Here is a 19,399-nt window from a genome sequence, read left to right on the forward strand (position 1 = left end):
TAACCTGTGTATAGAGTGTAATAGCAGCAAAACTATTTGTTTATTGTTTTATAAACATAATAATTGAATCACTAATATGCACATCATACTTTTGAGTATAGCGATTATTCACCACTTTTATTATATAAATACATTACAATACACACTATTGAATAATATTACTGCAAAAAAACTAAGAAAAAATCAATCGGAGACATTGAAACAATTAGGTAATAATATCTTTGTGGCAACTCCCATCTGTCAGCGTGGGTGACGCTGACCGGGTCTGACGACCGCTCTGTCAACGCCCACTTTTTGCCAGACTTCCTCGGTCAATTGCGCCCAAAATATGTCACCTACGATTTTTTTTTTATTTTTTCCGTGCTCAGGGGACACAAATTAACACTTTCGCCCGGGCATGACGCAGCATTGCGTCATCCGTTTACTGGCGGTAATTCCGGGGATGACGCAGCATTGCGTCATCCACTTTAAATAATCGCCAAAAATCAGGTTTTCATCCGATTTTTTTGGGACTGGTTTTAAAATGCGCGCCGATGTCTTCCCATTTTCTTTGTTGAGCCTCGTGGCCCTCAGGTGGCTTGGCACATGCCGTGGGCCCATTGTTTTCGCTCCACTGTTGTAACCAATGTCGCCTCCCCTCGCATCTCAAACGTGTGAACATTTCGGCTATTTTCCGTTGCTATATTTCTTACTGCGGCTTTAGAATCTATCTACGCTTACTCCACGATGGATAGTGATCATGAACAAGGCCCTTCCAGGAAGAAAATTGCGAAAGAAAGGCTTGAAAAGGGCGGGAATTGGGAGTGTAGCTGGAAGGCGGCTGAGCACTCACTCGTGGCTAACTCGTGGCCCGTCTTCAACTCGTCGGCGGTTGGAGCGTGACCAGGTTTTTTATTTTATATGCTAATGTTCCTCTAGAGAATTCTATTGCGAACCCATTGAGACCAAAATGAAAGACCTAGGATAAAAATTGAGGTGACCAGAGTGAAAATAGTGAAAACATTTTATCCCGTTTGCGCGCTCCTGGGTAACTCGTTCGCACTTTCTCTGTTTGCTGCGGGTAATTAGCCGGGCTTTTGGAGTTTATATGCATTTAGTGCTGTAGAGAATTCTATTGCGAACACAATGATACCAAATTTAATCTCGTAGAACGAGAATTAAGGTGACAAAGTTGAAGAGCGTATACACTTTTCAGAATTTGCGCACACTCCTGTGACACCCTGGGTCCCATATCGCACAGTTGAGGGGTGGCGAGCGGGGTGCGCCAAAGTGCTAACATGTTTAGAAGACGAAAAAAAATTTTTGAATTTTTTTTTCTTGCGCACAGGGGTGTAAATGTCCCCAGAACCCCTGAGCAGTGTAAGGGTTAATGTATAATACAATATAATGAATCTGATGTGATTCTAATGTGAAATATAAATATGATATGGAAATAATAATTTCTTAGATGATAATGTTGATATAGTGGGTAAAATTTCCCACAATTTCCAATCCAATGGTGCCAAGTCTAACAGAATATTAGATGAAAAGGAAGAATTGTGATCCAATTGTGCTCAAAGAGGTGAAGGAGAGCTCACACCCCAGAGATCACCACAGAACCGAGCAAAAGACCGACCAGAAAGACGAAATGCTCCAAAACGGGCAAATGCTTGAAGAAATTTGTAACCCTGATGAAACAATGGAAACAATCGTTACAATGACAAAAATACTGCCAAAATACATTAACCCACCATTGAGTAGAAGCCCAAGCAATCCATTATTCTAGAAGCCAACCAGCTCATTCATAAGTGGGGAACAAGGAGCTACTGAGTGGCCAACCACAATGGGATGTCTCATTACATTCAGTGATGGATTTCTGGAGGGCTCATTCATTAGCTTAGCAGTGCTACAGCATCTCACAAAGGAGCCTCATCAGGGAGGCTGTCATATCTTGATTTGATGGCAAATACATAAAAAATATAACACAGAAAGATGAACAGGGATTATCCATGGAAAGAAGAAATCGAAGAGACAGGCCTAAACAAGATGCACTTGGCCAGACACCCAAGCACGACACAAGCAACGTATGGATGAGGGACATTCAACAAATAAATTCTTGCTTTATTTTCCACAGGGACACAAATTTTTAGGCACCTATCTCTCCAGGTGGATTTTTTCTCAGTTTTAGGTTGATCTCTGATCCCTAAGCTCCCCTTGACTCACAGACAGCCAGAGTCTAGTCCTGGCTCCCAGTAAGCTTGGGAGGGTGTGGTAAGCCTGCACAAAGCCTGGCAGCAGTGTTGCAGCTATGAGGAGCTACTACATAACCAACTAGAAAATGGCATTTCATTGCATTCAACTCTTGATTTGTTATATATTTCCCCAGTTTTATTATGAGAATCCATAGAATAGAAAATGTCTTACTCACCTTGGTAGACATACCCTTTGCATTATCTTCCTCTTGTTTTGTTAATGAACTAACAAAATCTTTCTTTGTTAAATCCAGCAAGCCAGCCTGAAAATGTATATGAACAAATCATTTACATTATGTGATGCAAACTTCTTTTATCCATCAAATAGTATTGCTAAATTATATGTCAGACTGCATTCCTTTGAAAATTAAATTGTTTAGAAAATTTAATTAATTTTCTAAACAATTTTCTTTTCTAATTGTTTAGAAAGTTTTAGATTGGTAACTTAACAAGGCATAACTACACAGTATATTGTAACATGTATTTAACACTTTCGCGCTCTCCGCAAAGGTCACTCAGCCAACCGAATGTGCGCGCTGCGTTTTTATCGCTTAAGCGTAAAAACAAAAATGTGTATACTCTTTTTACTCTTCTGACCTTAGTTCTCATGCTACGTATTTCATTTTGGTACCAACGTGTTCGCAATAAAATTCTCTAGAAGAACATCAGTAAAAAAAGTCACGAAACGTATAGGGATACCAGCACCAAATAAATAACTACGAAGATGACTCGCCGTGAGCGCCCATCAGCAACAAAATGTTTTTACTCTTGGGATTGTAATCACCTCCACACTTATTCTACAGCGTTAATTTTGGTATCAATGGACTCGCAATGAAATTCCCAACACGGTGATATGAATATAAGCGTAGAATAATGATGCGGCCCGCCCGCAAGAGTGTGGGAAGTGGTGAAATTGTTACCCGGTATCGGTGACGGGACGACGCACGGCGCTTTGAAAGTTTATACTTATTTCACTCTCATGACATTAATTTTCTATGTACGTCATTCATTTTTGTGTCAATGTGTTCGCAATAGAATGTTCTATGTGCCCATAGGTAAAAAATATCAACAAAGCGTAAGTTAGAATAGCGCCAAATATAAAACAACGCTGGAACATATCAGTGAGCGTCAAACACACACGAAATGTTTTTACTTTTGTTATGTTTGTCAAGTTTATACTTGTTGCACACAGTTATTTTTGGTTGTATATTGATCGGAATAAAATTCCCTAAACAGACATATGCATATAATACATGATATGGGGGAAGCATTACCAGTATAAACGGCTAAAGTCACCCACCTGCAACCCGTTTGGGACAAAATACCATTTGATCGAAGTTATCCACACCTTTCATGAACTTATTGTACCATGCAGCCTAGTGGTGAGAAAGAGAGCCTCATAGCGCGCAGTTTGAAACAAACCCAAAGTAAATCGGATAAAAATTGAATTTTATACAAATATTTTAAAAGAGGACTCAACTTTATGTCCACTATGCGTTAGCGTTAGACGAAACGGGACGCGCCGGCGCGTCCAGATAGCGCGAAAGTATTAATTTATTTGTTAAGGAGATAATTGAAATGAGTAATGTATTTGTTAAGAGAGAATTACTGTACAAGGAATAATGCAGTTGTTATAGATATTAATAGTAATAATAATACTTTATTCAAATATGTTACTCATTATCAGAAAGAAACTGCTGGAGAGTTACAACACATTAGTACTGTACTGAACAAGATATGTCTTCATGCTTATCTGCACGAGATGAGGACCACTGGAAAACTTCACGACAACCATAGTATCACGATCATGCTATCTTCGATACAAATGAGTTCAATATAGGAAAAGGCAAACATACCAGCACTAAGAGCAAACAAGAAACAATTACACAGCAGTGAGAAGAGGGGCAAAGAGGAACTTTGAGAAAGGCATAGCAAACAAACGTAAAAACAGATTCAGAACTTTTCTGTAACTTCATTAAAAGCAAGCTGCAGGTAAAGGATAAAATTCAGAGATTGAGAATGGGGAACAGGTCTACTGAGAATGAAAAAAAAATGTGTGAAATGCTATATGAACCGGTCCAAAGTGTGTTTGTACAAAATGAGTTTTTCAGAGAGCCGGATCAAATGCCAATTCCAGAGCACACCATAAAACCAGCGTTGAATGTAATGAAATGCCATTTTCTGGGTGAGACTCGGAGGCTCCTCGGAGCTGTCTAGGCTGATATGGATTTATTTATTAGACTTTAGCATCAGTTAATGTAAATGGAGTTCTAGGCCTACCAGGAACCACAAGCCAGAACCTGGACCCCCCTCGGAAAGGCACGAAGAGCAATGGCCTATAGAAATGCACATGTGGTTTAGGAGCATTCAATGTCTACCATCGACTGGATCAGGCACCCAGAAAGGTAAGCGCCCCAAAACAAACCCCCTATTCTGGTTGAAACTACTACTGAAAGTCAAACGAGTGGACAGAACTCCATAAATGAAAACGAGCATGACATCACTACGTGCCGTGTCGCTATCTGCACAGCTTCCCCCTCCCAGGGAGGGGGAAGGGGGAGCCCCAGACCCCTCTCGCCAGCTACCCACATCCCAGTTCTGAGGCAGGATGTCAAAACATGCGAAAAACCGCCGACCGGAGGAAGGGATACCGGGAGCCTCTGGGTCTCACCCAGAAAATGGCGTTTCATTACATTCAACACTGGTTTTCTGGGGAAAGCCCCTTCAGCTCCCGGAGCTACTTACCCAAAGATAAAAAACAAAAGGGATGTACCCGGGCGGCAGTCGGCACTCGCTCCTCAACTCAAAGTAGAGACAACTGGCTGCAACCGTCGACCCAAAGCGACACAGGCCTGATGAGGCACAGGAACACTGACCAGGTAATGCACAGCCAGGATCCTGTTCGACCACCAAAAAACCCCGTGCCCGAATGTCAGCTCAAAACATGTTACCTTAGATGGCAGCAAGTACAGCAAACTTACGAACATCGTGGGCAAAGGGGGATAGACCTCAGGCTGGCTGGCCCAAATAACCCTGCGGACGATCTGAGAGACCCGAACCCTGGAACAGGGAAGAAGGGAAACTGGGTCAACCCAAAGTGCGTCCCTGGTCACGGAGGCCGTGACACACAAAAAATGGCAGAAAGCCGCAACCGGACACAATACATGATGCACCCATGGTCTAACCAACTAAGCATCAATAACCCAAGGACCCCCTCTGGAAAGCAGCCATCTCATTCTTCGCCAGAAAAGAATGAGACGGATGCAAACGAACAAATCTATCATCAGAAAGGGGAAAAGAGCCTTGGAGAAACAATCCTGAACTGAAGGGACCCACTACAAACCGAGGGAAAAGAGAGATAAGAGAGCACCCTGTCCAAAGACCAGGACAGCTCAGGCGGCACATGAGCAGGCCGGAGGTGAAACAATGCCCGAGACAGCTTGCGAAACATCACAGAAGTAACATCAATACCAAAGCAAGCTGCAGCGACTCCGCCAGCACCGCACGACACGAGGCGACAGTATTTGGCCTAAGATGGCAGTCCTGAAACGACCACGAGAGAAAGGACAAGACTACCTTAACAAAAAGCAAAGTACACGTACAAAGAGACAAAAAGAAACGGAAGGACCACCAGGAAACTTCATACAGTACTGCCGCCGAGACGAAGCACACAAATGGGACACCATTAACGAAGCTACCTGAATACCATAAAAATGGTGATAGACTCAAGTCAAAAAGACCAGACGCAAAGACTCAAAGAAAAGATCAAACCAGCCACATAACGGACCGGACCGATCTGCTGAAAGAGGTGGAGCCATGGGAAGACCCCTGGGTTCGGACAGTGAGCAAGCAGCGCCTGAAACCAAGGCTGGGCCGGCCACCAAGGGGCCAAGAGGACTACTCCCCCGTGGTAAGTCTCCAAGAGAGCCAAGACCTGAAGCAACAGCCGAACCGGGGAGAAGAGGTACAGGTAACCTCACCTCGACCAGCCAAGGACCGCATCGAACCCCCACGGTTCAGGCAATGAACCACCAGGGAGCAGTCCGAATGGAGCCTAATCGTCGATCTGCAAGTGACCTGAACCCTCTGAAGTGACATCCATACCGCCGCCAACTCCTGCACCGTGCTGTGGGCCCAACGGAAGAACAGATCCCCCACTGCCCCTGGCCGGCCTGGTGAGCACTGGGCACAAAGCCCCAGCCAAGAGACAACTTTTAGGAACAAAGTTTTGTACATATAGATAGCACATGAGAATGTGTGGAGTGAGTGTATGTTTAGCATGTTAAGGGACTTAAACAGAGGAGCTGTTTGTTGTCGGAATACATAGTTTGTTATTGTTCTGATTGCAGATTTTTGCCAAGTGATGATAGGTTTGAGGTAATTTGCAGTGGTTGAACCCTATGCACAGATACCATATGTAAGATAGGGATAGATTAGTGAATAGTATAACGAGAGGAGAGCAGAGTGGGGGAACATAGTATCCGATTTTAAAAAGTTTACCAACCATTTTTTATACTCTTTTTGGCTATGTGTTGTATATGGGTGCTGAAGTTCAGTCTCTTGTCTATATATAGGCCAAGGAACTTTCCCTCATTTGTACTGGTAATGTTAACATTGTCTATCTGAAGTTGAATATGATTTGCTACCAAATAGAATGTAGTAGGTCTTTTCTATGTTTAGTGTAAGTTTGTTGGTTGACATCCATGAGTGGATCTTTTATTAATTCATTGTTGACAATATTATTTAGTGTGGGGGGGTTGGGGGTTAAAATAGGTTTTTTGATAGAGCTACAGATTCTATAGGAAAGAGGGGGTTGTGTTGACTTGTGTCTATCTGGACCTAAAAATGGCTTTTGACAGTCATGCACAAGAGGCTGTTCTGGAAACTGGAACATGCTGGAGGGGTGACAAGGAGACTTCTGACACAGATGAAAAATTTTCTAATTGACAGACAGATCAGGGCGGTAATCAGTGACAATGTATCTGACTGGAGGAGTGTTACTAGCAGTGTACCACAGAGTTCAGTTCTTGCACCAGTAATGTTCATCGTCTACATAAACGATCTACCAGAAGGAATACAGAATTATATGAACATGTTTGCGGATGATGTTAAGATACTGGGGAAGATAGTAGAAGCAAACAATTGTAATGCCCTTCAAATCAATCTAGATAAAATAAGTGCTTGGAGTGGCAAATGGAATTCAATGTGGATAAATGCCATGGTATGGAATGTGGAATCAAAGAAAATAGACCACACACAACTTACAAATTATGTAGAAAGGAATTACAGAACACTAATAAAGAATGAGACTTAGGGGTGATTTTGGATAGGAGGCTGTCGCCAGAAGAACACAAAGAACATTGTGAGAGGAGCGTATGTGTCACTTTCCAATTTCAGACTTGCTTTTAATTACAGTATATGGATGGTGAAATACTAAAGAAACTGTTCATGATTTTTTGAGACCAAAATTGGAATATGCAGCAGTTGTATGGTGCCCTTTCATACTCTTATCTCTCACATATCTTTCATCCTGTAACTAGACATTGGTAATTACCTTGGAATAAATATTTAGTTTGTGATTGGTTTTCTCCAAGTGTTGTTGTAGTGAGAGGTTGCTTTCCCTCAGGTGCTTCACTTCAATCTCAAGTGTGGCAAGGGCCTCCTTATCACTGGTCATGTGCTCCAACAAACTTCCTCTTTCAATAAGATCACTCTGGAAGAAATATTTTGATATTACACAAACACAGTATTGACATGTGTGGAAACTACTATTTTTTTACAGAAAATATTAACTGATACAGCAATATCAAGTGGTTTATGTCTGTAGAGAAAACCACGAGAATAGACTATTTCCTGATATTAATGAAATCACTTCATTCACGCCTACCTCTCTGGGTGCTTTACCTGGTTGATAAGTATGACATACTTTAAATGTAAAGTGCTCATAGGCCAATGCTCCCTGTACCTCTCTGAGGGGTCCCAGGTTCTGGCTCTGGTCTCCATTAGGCATCAAGAACTCTGTGTTTGATGACCCCAAATAGGATAGCACTATATCAGTGGGATAGCTTCAGGGAGCCTCCAGGGCTCACACAGAACTGGTGTTTCCTTACATTCAACACTGGTTTTTTGCAGCAATATAGCAATAGTGTGTAATTTGTGGAATTTATATAGTTAAATGTGTGGAACATCGCTATGCTAAAAAATATGGGGCTCATATATAGTGACATGTTTATTATATTCTTAGATCAAGCAAACAGCATTCTTGCTGTTATTACACCATATACACAGGCTATATACAGTGGCACCTCAACTTATGATAGCCCCGACTTACGATAATTTCGAGTTACGATATAAATTTGATCGGAAAATGCGACTCGACTTTTGATAGTGTCATCGACTAATGATATTTATTGATACACGTTCAGGTCGACCAAGCGCATGGTTCCTGGTCATGCGGGCCGACCTGCCTCAGTTTACTACAGCTGCCCACTTAGTGATGATCACGCTTATAAGAAATTCTAATTTTTTTGGTGATTTTTTGCTTTTTGAATATAAAACTGATTATTATATATCACACCATAGGTCTCAAGTAAGTCAGTGGTAAGATTCAACAAATGAAAACACATGTGAAGATGACCATAGAGGCAGTACAGAATATCCCTTCCTCAAAAATTAAGAAAATGTGTACATCATGGAAAGAACTGTAAACTTTTGCTGAAACCACTCACCCAAATCAAGCTGCAACCCCTGCTACCCGTTGGTTTCGGGTGGCAGGGGTTGCCTGTTCCATTCAGGGGTTAACAATGTAGTATGTTTTTTGACACTTTAGTAGTAATAATGTAGGGTTTTTGACACTTTAAAAAACAAAAGAATTTTTTAAAGATAATTTATTTCCTGTGCACTGGGGGTGTCATATTTGGAGACGGCGCAGTTAAAGGGTTAAATAAAAAAATTTAAACACTTACTTGTAAAGCAGATTCCAGATGAGCAATTTGAGTCTTCAGTGTTTCATTTTCTGCTGCAAGTTGTTGATGCTCAAAATTTCTATTAATAGTTGCTAATTGTTCATTTTCCTTTTGAAGTTGACCATTTTCCTTCTGAAAATAAGCACAATATAAATAAATAAATAAATAAATAAATAAATAAATAAATAAATTCCTTATTTTCTTCTCTGAGGCTATGGGTCCCCATATTTGCACCAGAGGTGGTACCCCTCACAACTTTAAAATATATATATACAGTGTATATACAACCCGTTCTCGCAAATTCGTAAAGTCAATATTGACTTATTAACCACGTGCATAGGTGATATACTAAACATAATAGATACCCTTAAAAAGATTCATAGAAAACACCGACCTTACATAACCTTGTTAGTATCTTAAGATAAGCATCTTATTGCTTCGTAATTACAATTATTACTTAACCTATACCTATTATAGGTTAGGTAATAATTGTAATTACGAAGCAATAAGATGCTTATCTTAAGATACTAACAAGGTTAGGTAAGGTCGGTGTTTTCTATGAATCTTTTTAAGGGTATCTATTATGTTAAGTATGTCACCTATGCACATATTTAATAAGTCAATATTGACTTATTAAATTTGCGAGAACGGGTTGGTATATATGTACAGAGTACCAGGATGGGTAGTAAAAGTGGGTGGGAGTTGGCGGTGGCGTGAACTAGCTAAGACTAACACAGGCGCTGGTCACCCCCGGTCCCTCCCCGTTACCTCCATTCCCCCCATCCCGCACCCTCCCCACTACCTCCAGCCCCCCATCCCGCACCCTCCCCACTACCTCCATTCTCCCATCCCACAACCTCCCCGCTACCTCCATCTCCTCATTCTCCAGACTGCCCCCCCCCCCCAGCTGTATCCCTCTCAGCCCTATGGACAGTACAGTATTAATACGGTGGGCTTCCTTGTGACAGATAGGGAGGCAGACTCCCTAAGCACCTGAAATTGAACTTATTGTTTGCTAACTGACTGGTTGTGACTGTGAAAGCATGATTGACTGTGAAAGCCTGATTGACTGTGTATGCATAAGTGGCTGTAAATGTTTGACTGATCGTAAATGCCAAACTGGTTGCTACCACAACAGTGAATGCTTGACTGCCTTTGGTTATGACTGCCTGTGACTGATATTGACTGTGAATGCTTGACTGACTTCTGACTAAATGACTGGTTCTGACTGGCTGCTACATAACAGGCAGTGAAATGTGTGAAAAGAAAAGCTGGAACCAGTAAGGCAAGCAAGGAACGGTCTCACCCCCCCCCCCTATCCTCCTCACCCTCCTCATACACCAACACTGCCCCTTCCTCCCTCCCTCCTCACCGTCTCCCATGCACCACCAAGAGACCTCAGTAGAAGTAAAGTGCAGTTAAATGTTCACTTATTTTATTTATGGTTTATATTTATACCTGATTGTGTTGTGTATGAAAAATATGAGTAGTATTCCTTATAAAATGTATTTTTAAGTTAATATTTTTGGGTGTGTGGAACGGATTAATTCAATTTACATTATTTCTTATGGGAAAATTCGTTTTGACTTACGAATTTTCGACTTACGACCCGTCTCTGAGAACGGATTAAATTCGTAAATCGAGGCCACACTGTATATGCAATTAAGAGCTGTTCAAGGGTTAATGGTGTTTTTTAATACTTAGCATTCTAATAAAACTAGTATCTAAGGTTGAAATACACAATACATACCAGCTTCATAAAATATGGTTTTTAACTACTGTATTTTCATACTAACCTCTAATACAATTTTTTTCTCAGTAACCTGTTGGAACTGTCCCAGTGCTTTTTGATGTTCTTGTTGCAGCTCTCTTAACTGATTCTCAGCCTCCAGAAGTTTCCCAGTCACCATCTCTTTGATAAAAATATGAAAAATCTGCTTTAATATTATGGTCAGATTTGCAAATTTGCATAAAACATTATAGAAGACATAAAGCACTGAATGAAATGAAATGCCTTTTTCTGGGAGGCATATAACAGGTCTCTAGTACATTTGGCTCTTGTATTGTATCAAAAACACACACACATGAAAACAGAGGGCAGACAACAAATTTCAAGATGGCCGTTGGCAAGAAGAAAACCCCAGCATTGAATTTAATGAGATGCCAGTTTTTGGGCAAGCCCCAGAGGTTCCCTGAAGCTATCCATACTGATATAGTGCTATATTAGTTGGGGGCCATCATTAGCAGAGTTCTTGTTGCCTACTGGAGACCATGAGCCAGAACCTGGCCCCCTCAGAGGCGCACAGGGAGCAATGGCCTATGAACGCTTTACATTTAAAGTACTGTACATTTATCATAATTGCCATCAAACAAGGAAGGCACCTAGAGAGGTAGGCGGAACAAAACAGACCATTGACTGGTTGAAAAGTGAGACCTACATCCTTCAAATTATAAAAGAACTCATGCAGAGAGAAAAATAATTCATCCAACTAACTCCCAATCCTCCCTGTGGAGGGAGGAGGAGCCGGGCCGCCCACCATTCAGTTCTTGAATGATGAAAAAAAAAATCGGAGGGAGGGAGGGTGTCAGGCAGCCTCCGGGGTTCACCCAGAAACTAGCATTTCATTACATTCAACACTGGTTTTCTGTGGGGAGCTCTATCGGCTCCCTGAAGTTAACTACTCACAGAGAAGGAAAAAAAGGGACCAACCAGGAAGGTGGCAGCACCACAGGTCTCAATTTGAGGAAGAGATAGTCGGCTATAACAGGCACCCCAAAGCAGCACAAGGCCGCAGTGGGCCCGGAACATTCCCAAGATACCTAGAGGCCAGGACTCTGTTCATCTAAGCCTGACATCCGGATAAGCCGACTTTTTACCAGGAAAGTCCAAAAGTGAACATATTCCTAATTTTTTGTACCACAACCAACATAATTTGAATTGCCACACACAGACTATAATTATAAAATATTCAAGTACAGTACTGTAATTAATTTAAAACAGAAACTTCAACTTACCTTGTTGTAGTTCGTCTTGTTGATTGATGCTACACATCTTGAAGTTAAGAATTGTTGAAAATTTAACCTAACCTAACACAACGCAAAAATTTACACTTGAAATTACTGTGCAGTATATGAGCTTGGCAAAATTACTTTTGACTGCCAGCTGCTGAAGCCTCGCTGGTTGAAGGTTCTTGGCTTGCTTGTGAGGCCTCATTGGTTGAAGGTCATTTGCTTGCTTGTGAGGCCTCACTGGCTGAAGGTAATTTGCTTGCTTGTGAGGCCTCACTGGCTGAAGGTCATTTGCTTGCTTGTGAGGCCTCATTGGTTGAAGGTCATTTGCTTGCTTGTGAGGCCTCACTGGCTGAAGGTCATTTGCTTGCTTGTGAGGCCTCACTGGCTGAAGGTCATTTGCTTGCTTGTGAGGCCTCACTGTTTGAAGGTCCTTGACTTGCTGTTCTTACCAAATGAAAATCAAGTTTGGCTTGCCTCCTGTGTTCACTGGCCTTTCTTATGATCAGCTCTTTGGTTTGCCTCAGGTCCTAAAACCACCCACCCCAAAACCACTTATACCACGCTCCTCGAGCCACAGCCGTACAGGATTAATACAATACGGCCCAATGCCTGACTTCTGTATCCGTAGAAATCTCAGTTTGTCCGGATTTCAGTCCAGATATGGACAAGTTGGTAGAAAGTTATCCAGATCTGATTTAAACTCTCTGCCTGCATACACTTATCCGGACAAACCTTTGGTCACCCGGATTCTATGGACATTTATCCGGATATGAACTTAAAACTATCAGGATGCAATTTTGTCCGGATGACCCCATTATTCGGTTTAGCAGACCCATTAGGCAACAGGAAATCTGCGACTGATGACCCCCAATTATTATAGCATTATATCAGTATGGATAGCTTCAGGGAGCCGACAGGGATCCCAACAGAAACACACACAGCTGGATTTTGGTGAATTTAATGAGGAAAGTATTAATATGAGAAGACTACATAACAAGTTGGTAAAATTATACATTGTGAACTAACATGTGGAAACAATCAGGAATTTGAGAGAAAGTAATGACCACTTGAGTAGTTAAGTATCAGATCTTAAAGGGAGTTTGAAAGAATTATGCAAAGACAAGAATTACTGGGACACTAAGAGCAAAGCCAAGGAGGAGGAAAATATAGTCTTGAAAATAGCTTTTGAAGAAGTTACAGCAAATCTAAACATGAGTGACTACAATATGTTAGGTGAGGAAATCCAACAGGAAAAACAGCTCTTGTCATTACAGATGGAGGAAATTACACAAGAAGGATATGCAACTTACCTATGCACAGGTGGCCTGGGAGAAGGAAAAATAGCAGCAGCAGTAAAGGAAGCCAAAAACTGCAGCAATCAGAAAAAAACAAACACTAGACTGGAAGTCAGACAGGAACTGACATCAATCCTGAAATTGGTGCAAAACACAATCGATCAAAGTCCCTATTAATTTTTGGTTGCAGAGAAAGAGATAACATCTAGGTCAGAAAGAACCACAGAAGCGAAAGTAGTAGATAAAACTATTGGGCTAGTGGAAGGTCTTACAACCAAAGAGAATGTCTGCAACTTCAGAAATGGCAGGTATGAAAAAGGGAAAGATCAACCCTTGAGGATCACCCTAAACGGTGTTAAACAAATAAAAAAAGTACTAAGGTATGTTAGGAAATTACAAAGTGATGAGGAAGGGAAATTATGGTCATTAAGACAAGATCTTTCAAAGACAGAGAGAAGCTGAAACTGAACCCAAGAGAGGCAAAAATGTCTAAATGAGAGTAGGATCGAAGAAGAAATCAATTTTTTTTCTACAAGGTGATAGTGGGGTAGACAAGTCAGTGAAATGGTACAAAAAGGCAAATCATCAAAATCACTAGAGAAAGGGGAGTGAAGAACAAGGGGGACGGGAGAGGAAACATGTTCCTGAAAATTGAATACATCAACATAGATGGAGTAAGATAAAAAAATACTGTACTGTGATGTAATACAGCTGCAGACACCAGACATTGTTGCACTCACAGAAATGAAACTCGAAGATGATATTTTAAATGAGGTCGTATTCCCAAGGGGTTACTCAGTATGGAGACGGGATAGAAAAATTAGGAAAGGTGGAGGTGTTGCTGTGCTGGTGAAAGAACACCTAAGGTATGCAGGCGATGAGTCACAATAACGTGGCTGAAGTAGTTTGACCAGACCACACACTAGAAGGTGAAGGGACGATAACGTTTCGGTCCGTCCTGGACCATTCTCAAGTCCAAGCCATTCTCAAGTCGATGACTTGAGAATGGCTTGGACTTGAGAATGGTCCAGGACGGACCGAAACGTCATCGTCCCTTCACCTTCTAGTATGTGGTCTGGTCAAACACCTAAGGTAAATAAAATAATGATTGCCAATTCACGAGAAGTTGGCCTGCATGATGATATCACAATTACGTTATACATCTGAGAAAATGCTGAAGTCGTACAATGGGTTTGAACCCAGATCAATAAACTTCTCAGGCACACACACACACACACACACACACTAATGACTGGACAATGATAGGCTTAAAAGTATCTCGGGCAGATGTGCCACTTGACGTGCATGGAACATGAAATGCATTGTCCGGTACCACATTCCAAGTTTTACCAAATACCATTTAAGCCTATTATGGTTCAGTCGGTTATGAGTGTGTGCTTGAAAGTTTAGGAATGTGGGTTTGAGCTTATCTTATAGCTTCATCATTTTCTAACCGATATATCTATGTCCCTTTCCCTTTATTTGGGAAAGATGTCAACTTTTCAGTAAACAAGGTTCTCTTCAATAATCACCAAGTTCATTTTGTAGAGCATCTTTCCTTGACTTCTCTACTGTAACTTTCTCCTCAGTCATAGCCAACTGCTCCTGAAGTGCAGTGATGCGGGCAGTAAGAGTGCGTGTTTCCCGTTCTGCCCGCACAACTGCTACAGTTTCTCTCTCTTCACGTACTCCGTGATCCTGCAAATCCTCCCGAAGACTTAAAACTTCCTCCTCCAGCATTGCTATTTTCTGCTGTAGTTCATATTCTGTATCTTCAGCACACTGCAAAAAATAAGCTTAGAAAATACAGTAAATACAAGCACCTTTTAGAGCAGAATCAATTGATTGTTCATTAACCCTTGAAGTGTGCATATCATCCTAAGATGCTCGACCCAGTATGTGCATACCATCCTTAAGATGCTTGACCCATGGTGTGCATACCATCCTAAGATGCTCGAGCCATGGAGTGCAATCCTAAGATACTCAAACCCATGGTGTGCATAGCATCCTAAGATACTCGACCCATGGTGTACATACCATCCCAAGATGCTCGACCCAGTGTGTGCATACCTTCTTATGATGCTTGACCCAGTGTGTGCATACCTTCCTAAGATGCTCAACCAAGTGTGTGCATACCATCCTAAGCTGCTTGACCCCAGTATGTGCATACCATCCTAAGATGTTCGACCCAGTGTGTGCATGCCATCCTAAGATGTTAGACCCATGGTGTGCTTACTATCCTAAGGTGCTCAACCCTTGGTATGCATACCATCCTAAGACGTTGAAGCCATGGTTTGCATACCATCCTTAAATGCTCAACCCCATGGTGTGCAAAATATCCTAAGATGTTCGACCCATGGAATACATAACATCCTAAGACACTCGACCCATGGTGTATATAACATCCTATGATATTTTCTGTATTTCGAAACTCCCTCTGGTACACAATACAGTATTCCCAATCACTGCTTGAGGTCTCCAGCAAACATCGGCATCTTGAAAAATGACATGATTTATGACAATTCTATTAAGCCTGTAAGGCACAATGCTAGTGAAACAGGTAGGAGTAAAAAGTAAGGTGCTCCAGTGGACAAGGGAGTATCTAAGCAGCACTTATGTGTTGCTTAGATACCCTGCCCAAAGGATAAACCAGAAGGACAAAGTTCAGACTCCCCCACAGCTGCTCGAGTATCAGCCGAATCACCCGGGTCCCCCTCAACATCAATAGATGGCAGGAACGCAGCTGGAACAAGGAGGTAGGAAAAGCAGCACCAACTAAGAATCCCAAATGAGGTCCAACCACGTGCAAACCTGGGAAGGATCCAACTGGGACTTCTGTCAGTTCACCAGGAACCCGAACCCAGTGAGCTGGGACAGAACCAGATCCCTGACTAGCAGACAAACGAACCAGTTGAGAGCCCAAACCAGCCAGTCGTCGAGGCAGGCCAACACCCCAAACACCCGAAGACCTAACAAACTAAGACGGGCCACTACGACCAGTCAAATGCATAAAAGTGCAAGGTGTCAGATTCAGCCCGAACGAGAGAGCCAAAAGTGGTAAGCCTGTGGCCCACTATAGAACTTAATGAATCTCTGAACCCCAGATGTATAAGGATTTGCCAATAAGTATCCTTGAGGTCAGGGTAAATCATCCAAGTGCCCGGCTTGGTTGGGGAGCAACCAAGGGAGGGACACATGCACAAAGAGGCACCTGGACACACTCAACAAAATGTTTGCTTTATGGTCATCATTTTTAACCTTTTTATTCCAATCTATTTATTGTCTTCCTGAACAAGAAAAGTATTATATAACCTTACCTGTTGTTTCTCAAGAAGATGTTCCTGAAGATCATCTCTCTCAGCCTCAAGGTCAAGAATTTTCTTTCTCGCTTCTTCCAAAATTTCACGAACTATTTCTGGCAATGCCTGAATAAGTAAAATTTAAGTAAATATTTGAGATTGTTGACAAGTTTAGGTTGCATATACAATGATGTTCAATTCTTCTCTCCATGCATTCCATTAGTATATTTACTGCTCCATATGTTTTATTTTGACCAACCTGTTTTATTTAAATTGCTTGGGTTGTGGTGGTGTCACACCCAGCATGGTGCCCCTTGGGTTGTGGTGTCATACCCAGCATGGTGCCCCTTGGGTTGTGGTGGTGTCACATCTAGCATGGTGCCCCTTGGGTTGTAGTGTCATACCCAGCATGGTGTCCCTTGGGATGTGGTGTCATACCCAGCATGGTGTCTCTTGGATTGTGGTGTCATACCCAGCATGGTGCCCCTTAAGTTGTGGTGTCACACCTAGCATGGTATCCCTTGAGTTGTGATGTCACACCCAACATGGTGCCCCTTGGGGTGTGGTGGTGTCACACCCAGCATGGTACCACTTGGGCTATGGTGGTGTCACCTGAACCTGGTCCCATCTTGAGGGTGAACAGGCAAAGTGGACAAACGAAGCTTACTTGAATTAAAAAGAGGTAGGACAAGGGACATCAATAGAAGCAAGACATGTAATTGAAAAAAAAGAGAGGCAAGGAAGTTCTCATTCCCTGTACAGGTGGTCGGCAAGTGGAATCCAATTCTATCCATAACTAAGAAAAAATATAATGAAAACATCTATGTTGAGAGAATTAATTAGCACATCAGGTAAGCCTAGGAGGCGGAGCATAAAGAGCTACATCTCGCTCTTCTGTAGTTACTGATAAGCACCAACTTCAGACAACATAGCCCTTGTAGCAAACAGTATTAGTTAACAACAGACCAGAAAAAATTACCTTGAATTCACAGCTAAAGCCACAAGTCACACACAGTGACTTAGGTAATAACAAGGTTACTGGCAATACTGATCACTAGGAGAATAAGCATGAAATCAAACACTGGACTGTAAAAACAAACAGAAAAGTTAGATGCTGTACTTCAATACAAAACATACAGGTCTTGGGAGATGACATGAATACCTGCTTGATGGGGGTTCTGGGAGCTCTTCTACTCCCCAAGCCCGGCCCGAGGCCAGGCTCGACTTGTGAGAGTTTGGTCCACCAGGCTGTTGCTTGGAGAGGCCCGCAGGCCCACATACCCACCACAGCCCGGCTGATCCGGAATTTCTCTTAAAAACAGTCCAGTTTTCTCTTGAAGATGTCCACAGTTGTTCCGGCAATATTTCTTATAGTCGCTGGGAGGACGTTGAACAACCGCGGACCTCTGATGTTTATACAGTGTTCTCTGATTGTGCCTATGGTACCTCTGCTCTTCACTGATTCAATCTTGCATTTTCTTCCATATCGTTCACTCCAGTACGTTGTTATTTTACTGTGTAGATTTGGGACCTGGCCCTCCAGTATTTTCCATGTGTATATTATTTGGTATCTCTCTCGTCTCCTTTCTAGGGAGTACATTTGGAGAGCTTCGAGATGATCCCAATAATTTAGGTGCATTATCTCGTCTATGCATGCTGTATATGTTCTCTGTATTCCCTCTATTTCAGCAATCTCTCCTGCTCTGAGGGGGGAAGTGAGTACTGAGCAGTACTCGAGACAGGACAACACAAGTGACTTGAAGAGTACAACCATTATGATGGGATCCTTGGATTTGAAAGTTCTCGTAATAAATCCTATCATTTTTCTGGCTAACGCAATATTTGCTTGGTTATGCTCCCTAAATGTTAGATCATCGGACATCATTATTCCCAAATCCTTGACATGCTGTTTTTCTACTATGGGAAGATTCGATTGTGTTTTGTACCCTATATTATGTTTCAGGTCCTCATTTTTGCCATACCTGAGTACTGGAATTTATCGCTGTTAAACATCATGTTATTTTCTGCTGCCCAATCGAAAACTTTGTTGATATCTGCTTGTAATTTTTCAATGTCTTCAGCAGAGGTAATTTTCATGCTGATTTTTGTGTCATCTGCAAAGGATGACAAGAAGCTGTGACTTGTATTTTTATCTATATCTGATATGAGAATAAGGAACACCAGTGGTGCAAGGACTGTACCTTAACTCTTAAAGTGCGCATCACGTCATATGACGTGTTGGACGTTGTTCCAGTCAACTGTGCATCACGTCATATGATGTGTTGGAGTACTACGCAAGATTTAAACGGCCCGCGGATACACGGGGTTCACCACACCTTCATCAGGGCTCTTGTAAACAGACGCCATTTTTTTTTTAAATCGTGGGCCAAACTCCCGGGTGTTATTGGCCTCAGTATTGAGTGAGCAACCAAGCCTGACGCACACAGCATGAACTAACAGCACTGCTGTTCAGCTTGTGACCACAGCATCGCCTAAAAATGACAAAATATACTTGTTCATGCTATTATGTAGCGATGATATTATTACAGAAGACCCCTGACTGTGGTAAAACTGACCAGGGTTCTGATAATAGCAGG

At 42.0% G+C, this 19,399-nt stretch overlaps 1 protein-coding gene across 16 annotated transcripts in view; it reads right to left on the bottom strand.

Annotated features, from left to right (window-relative positions):
- Positions 1-19,399, bottom strand: part of LOC123755482 (protein fantom) — a 79,707-nt gene that overhangs the window by 39,242 nt on the left and 21,066 nt on the right. For 15 of the 16 annotated variants that reach the window (XR_011229184.1, XM_069327676.1, XM_069327684.1 and 12 more), the window contains 6 exons: positions 16,821-16,928; positions 15,036-15,285; positions 10,993-11,108; positions 9,197-9,328; positions 7,786-7,944; positions 2,408-2,494 (listed from right to left, as the gene is read on the bottom strand). Coding sequence is in view for 15 of the 16 variants with exons in the window: in XM_069327676.1 (XP_069183777.1) it covers positions 2,408-2,494; positions 7,786-7,944; positions 9,197-9,328; positions 10,993-11,108; positions 15,036-15,285; positions 16,821-16,928 (852 nt within the window). In the remaining variant the exon portion in view is untranslated. The remainder of the gene's footprint in view (positions 1-2,407; positions 2,495-7,785; positions 7,945-9,196; positions 9,329-10,992; positions 11,109-15,035; positions 15,286-16,820; positions 16,929-19,399) is intronic. The other variant, XM_069327686.1, reaches the window with a different exon arrangement.

Source organism: Procambarus clarkii, chromosome 20 (genome assembly GCF_040958095.1).
Source record: "Procambarus clarkii isolate CNS0578487 chromosome 20, FALCON_Pclarkii_2.0, whole genome shotgun sequence".
NCBI lineage: Eukaryota > Metazoa > Arthropoda > Malacostraca > Decapoda > Cambaridae > Procambarus > Procambarus clarkii.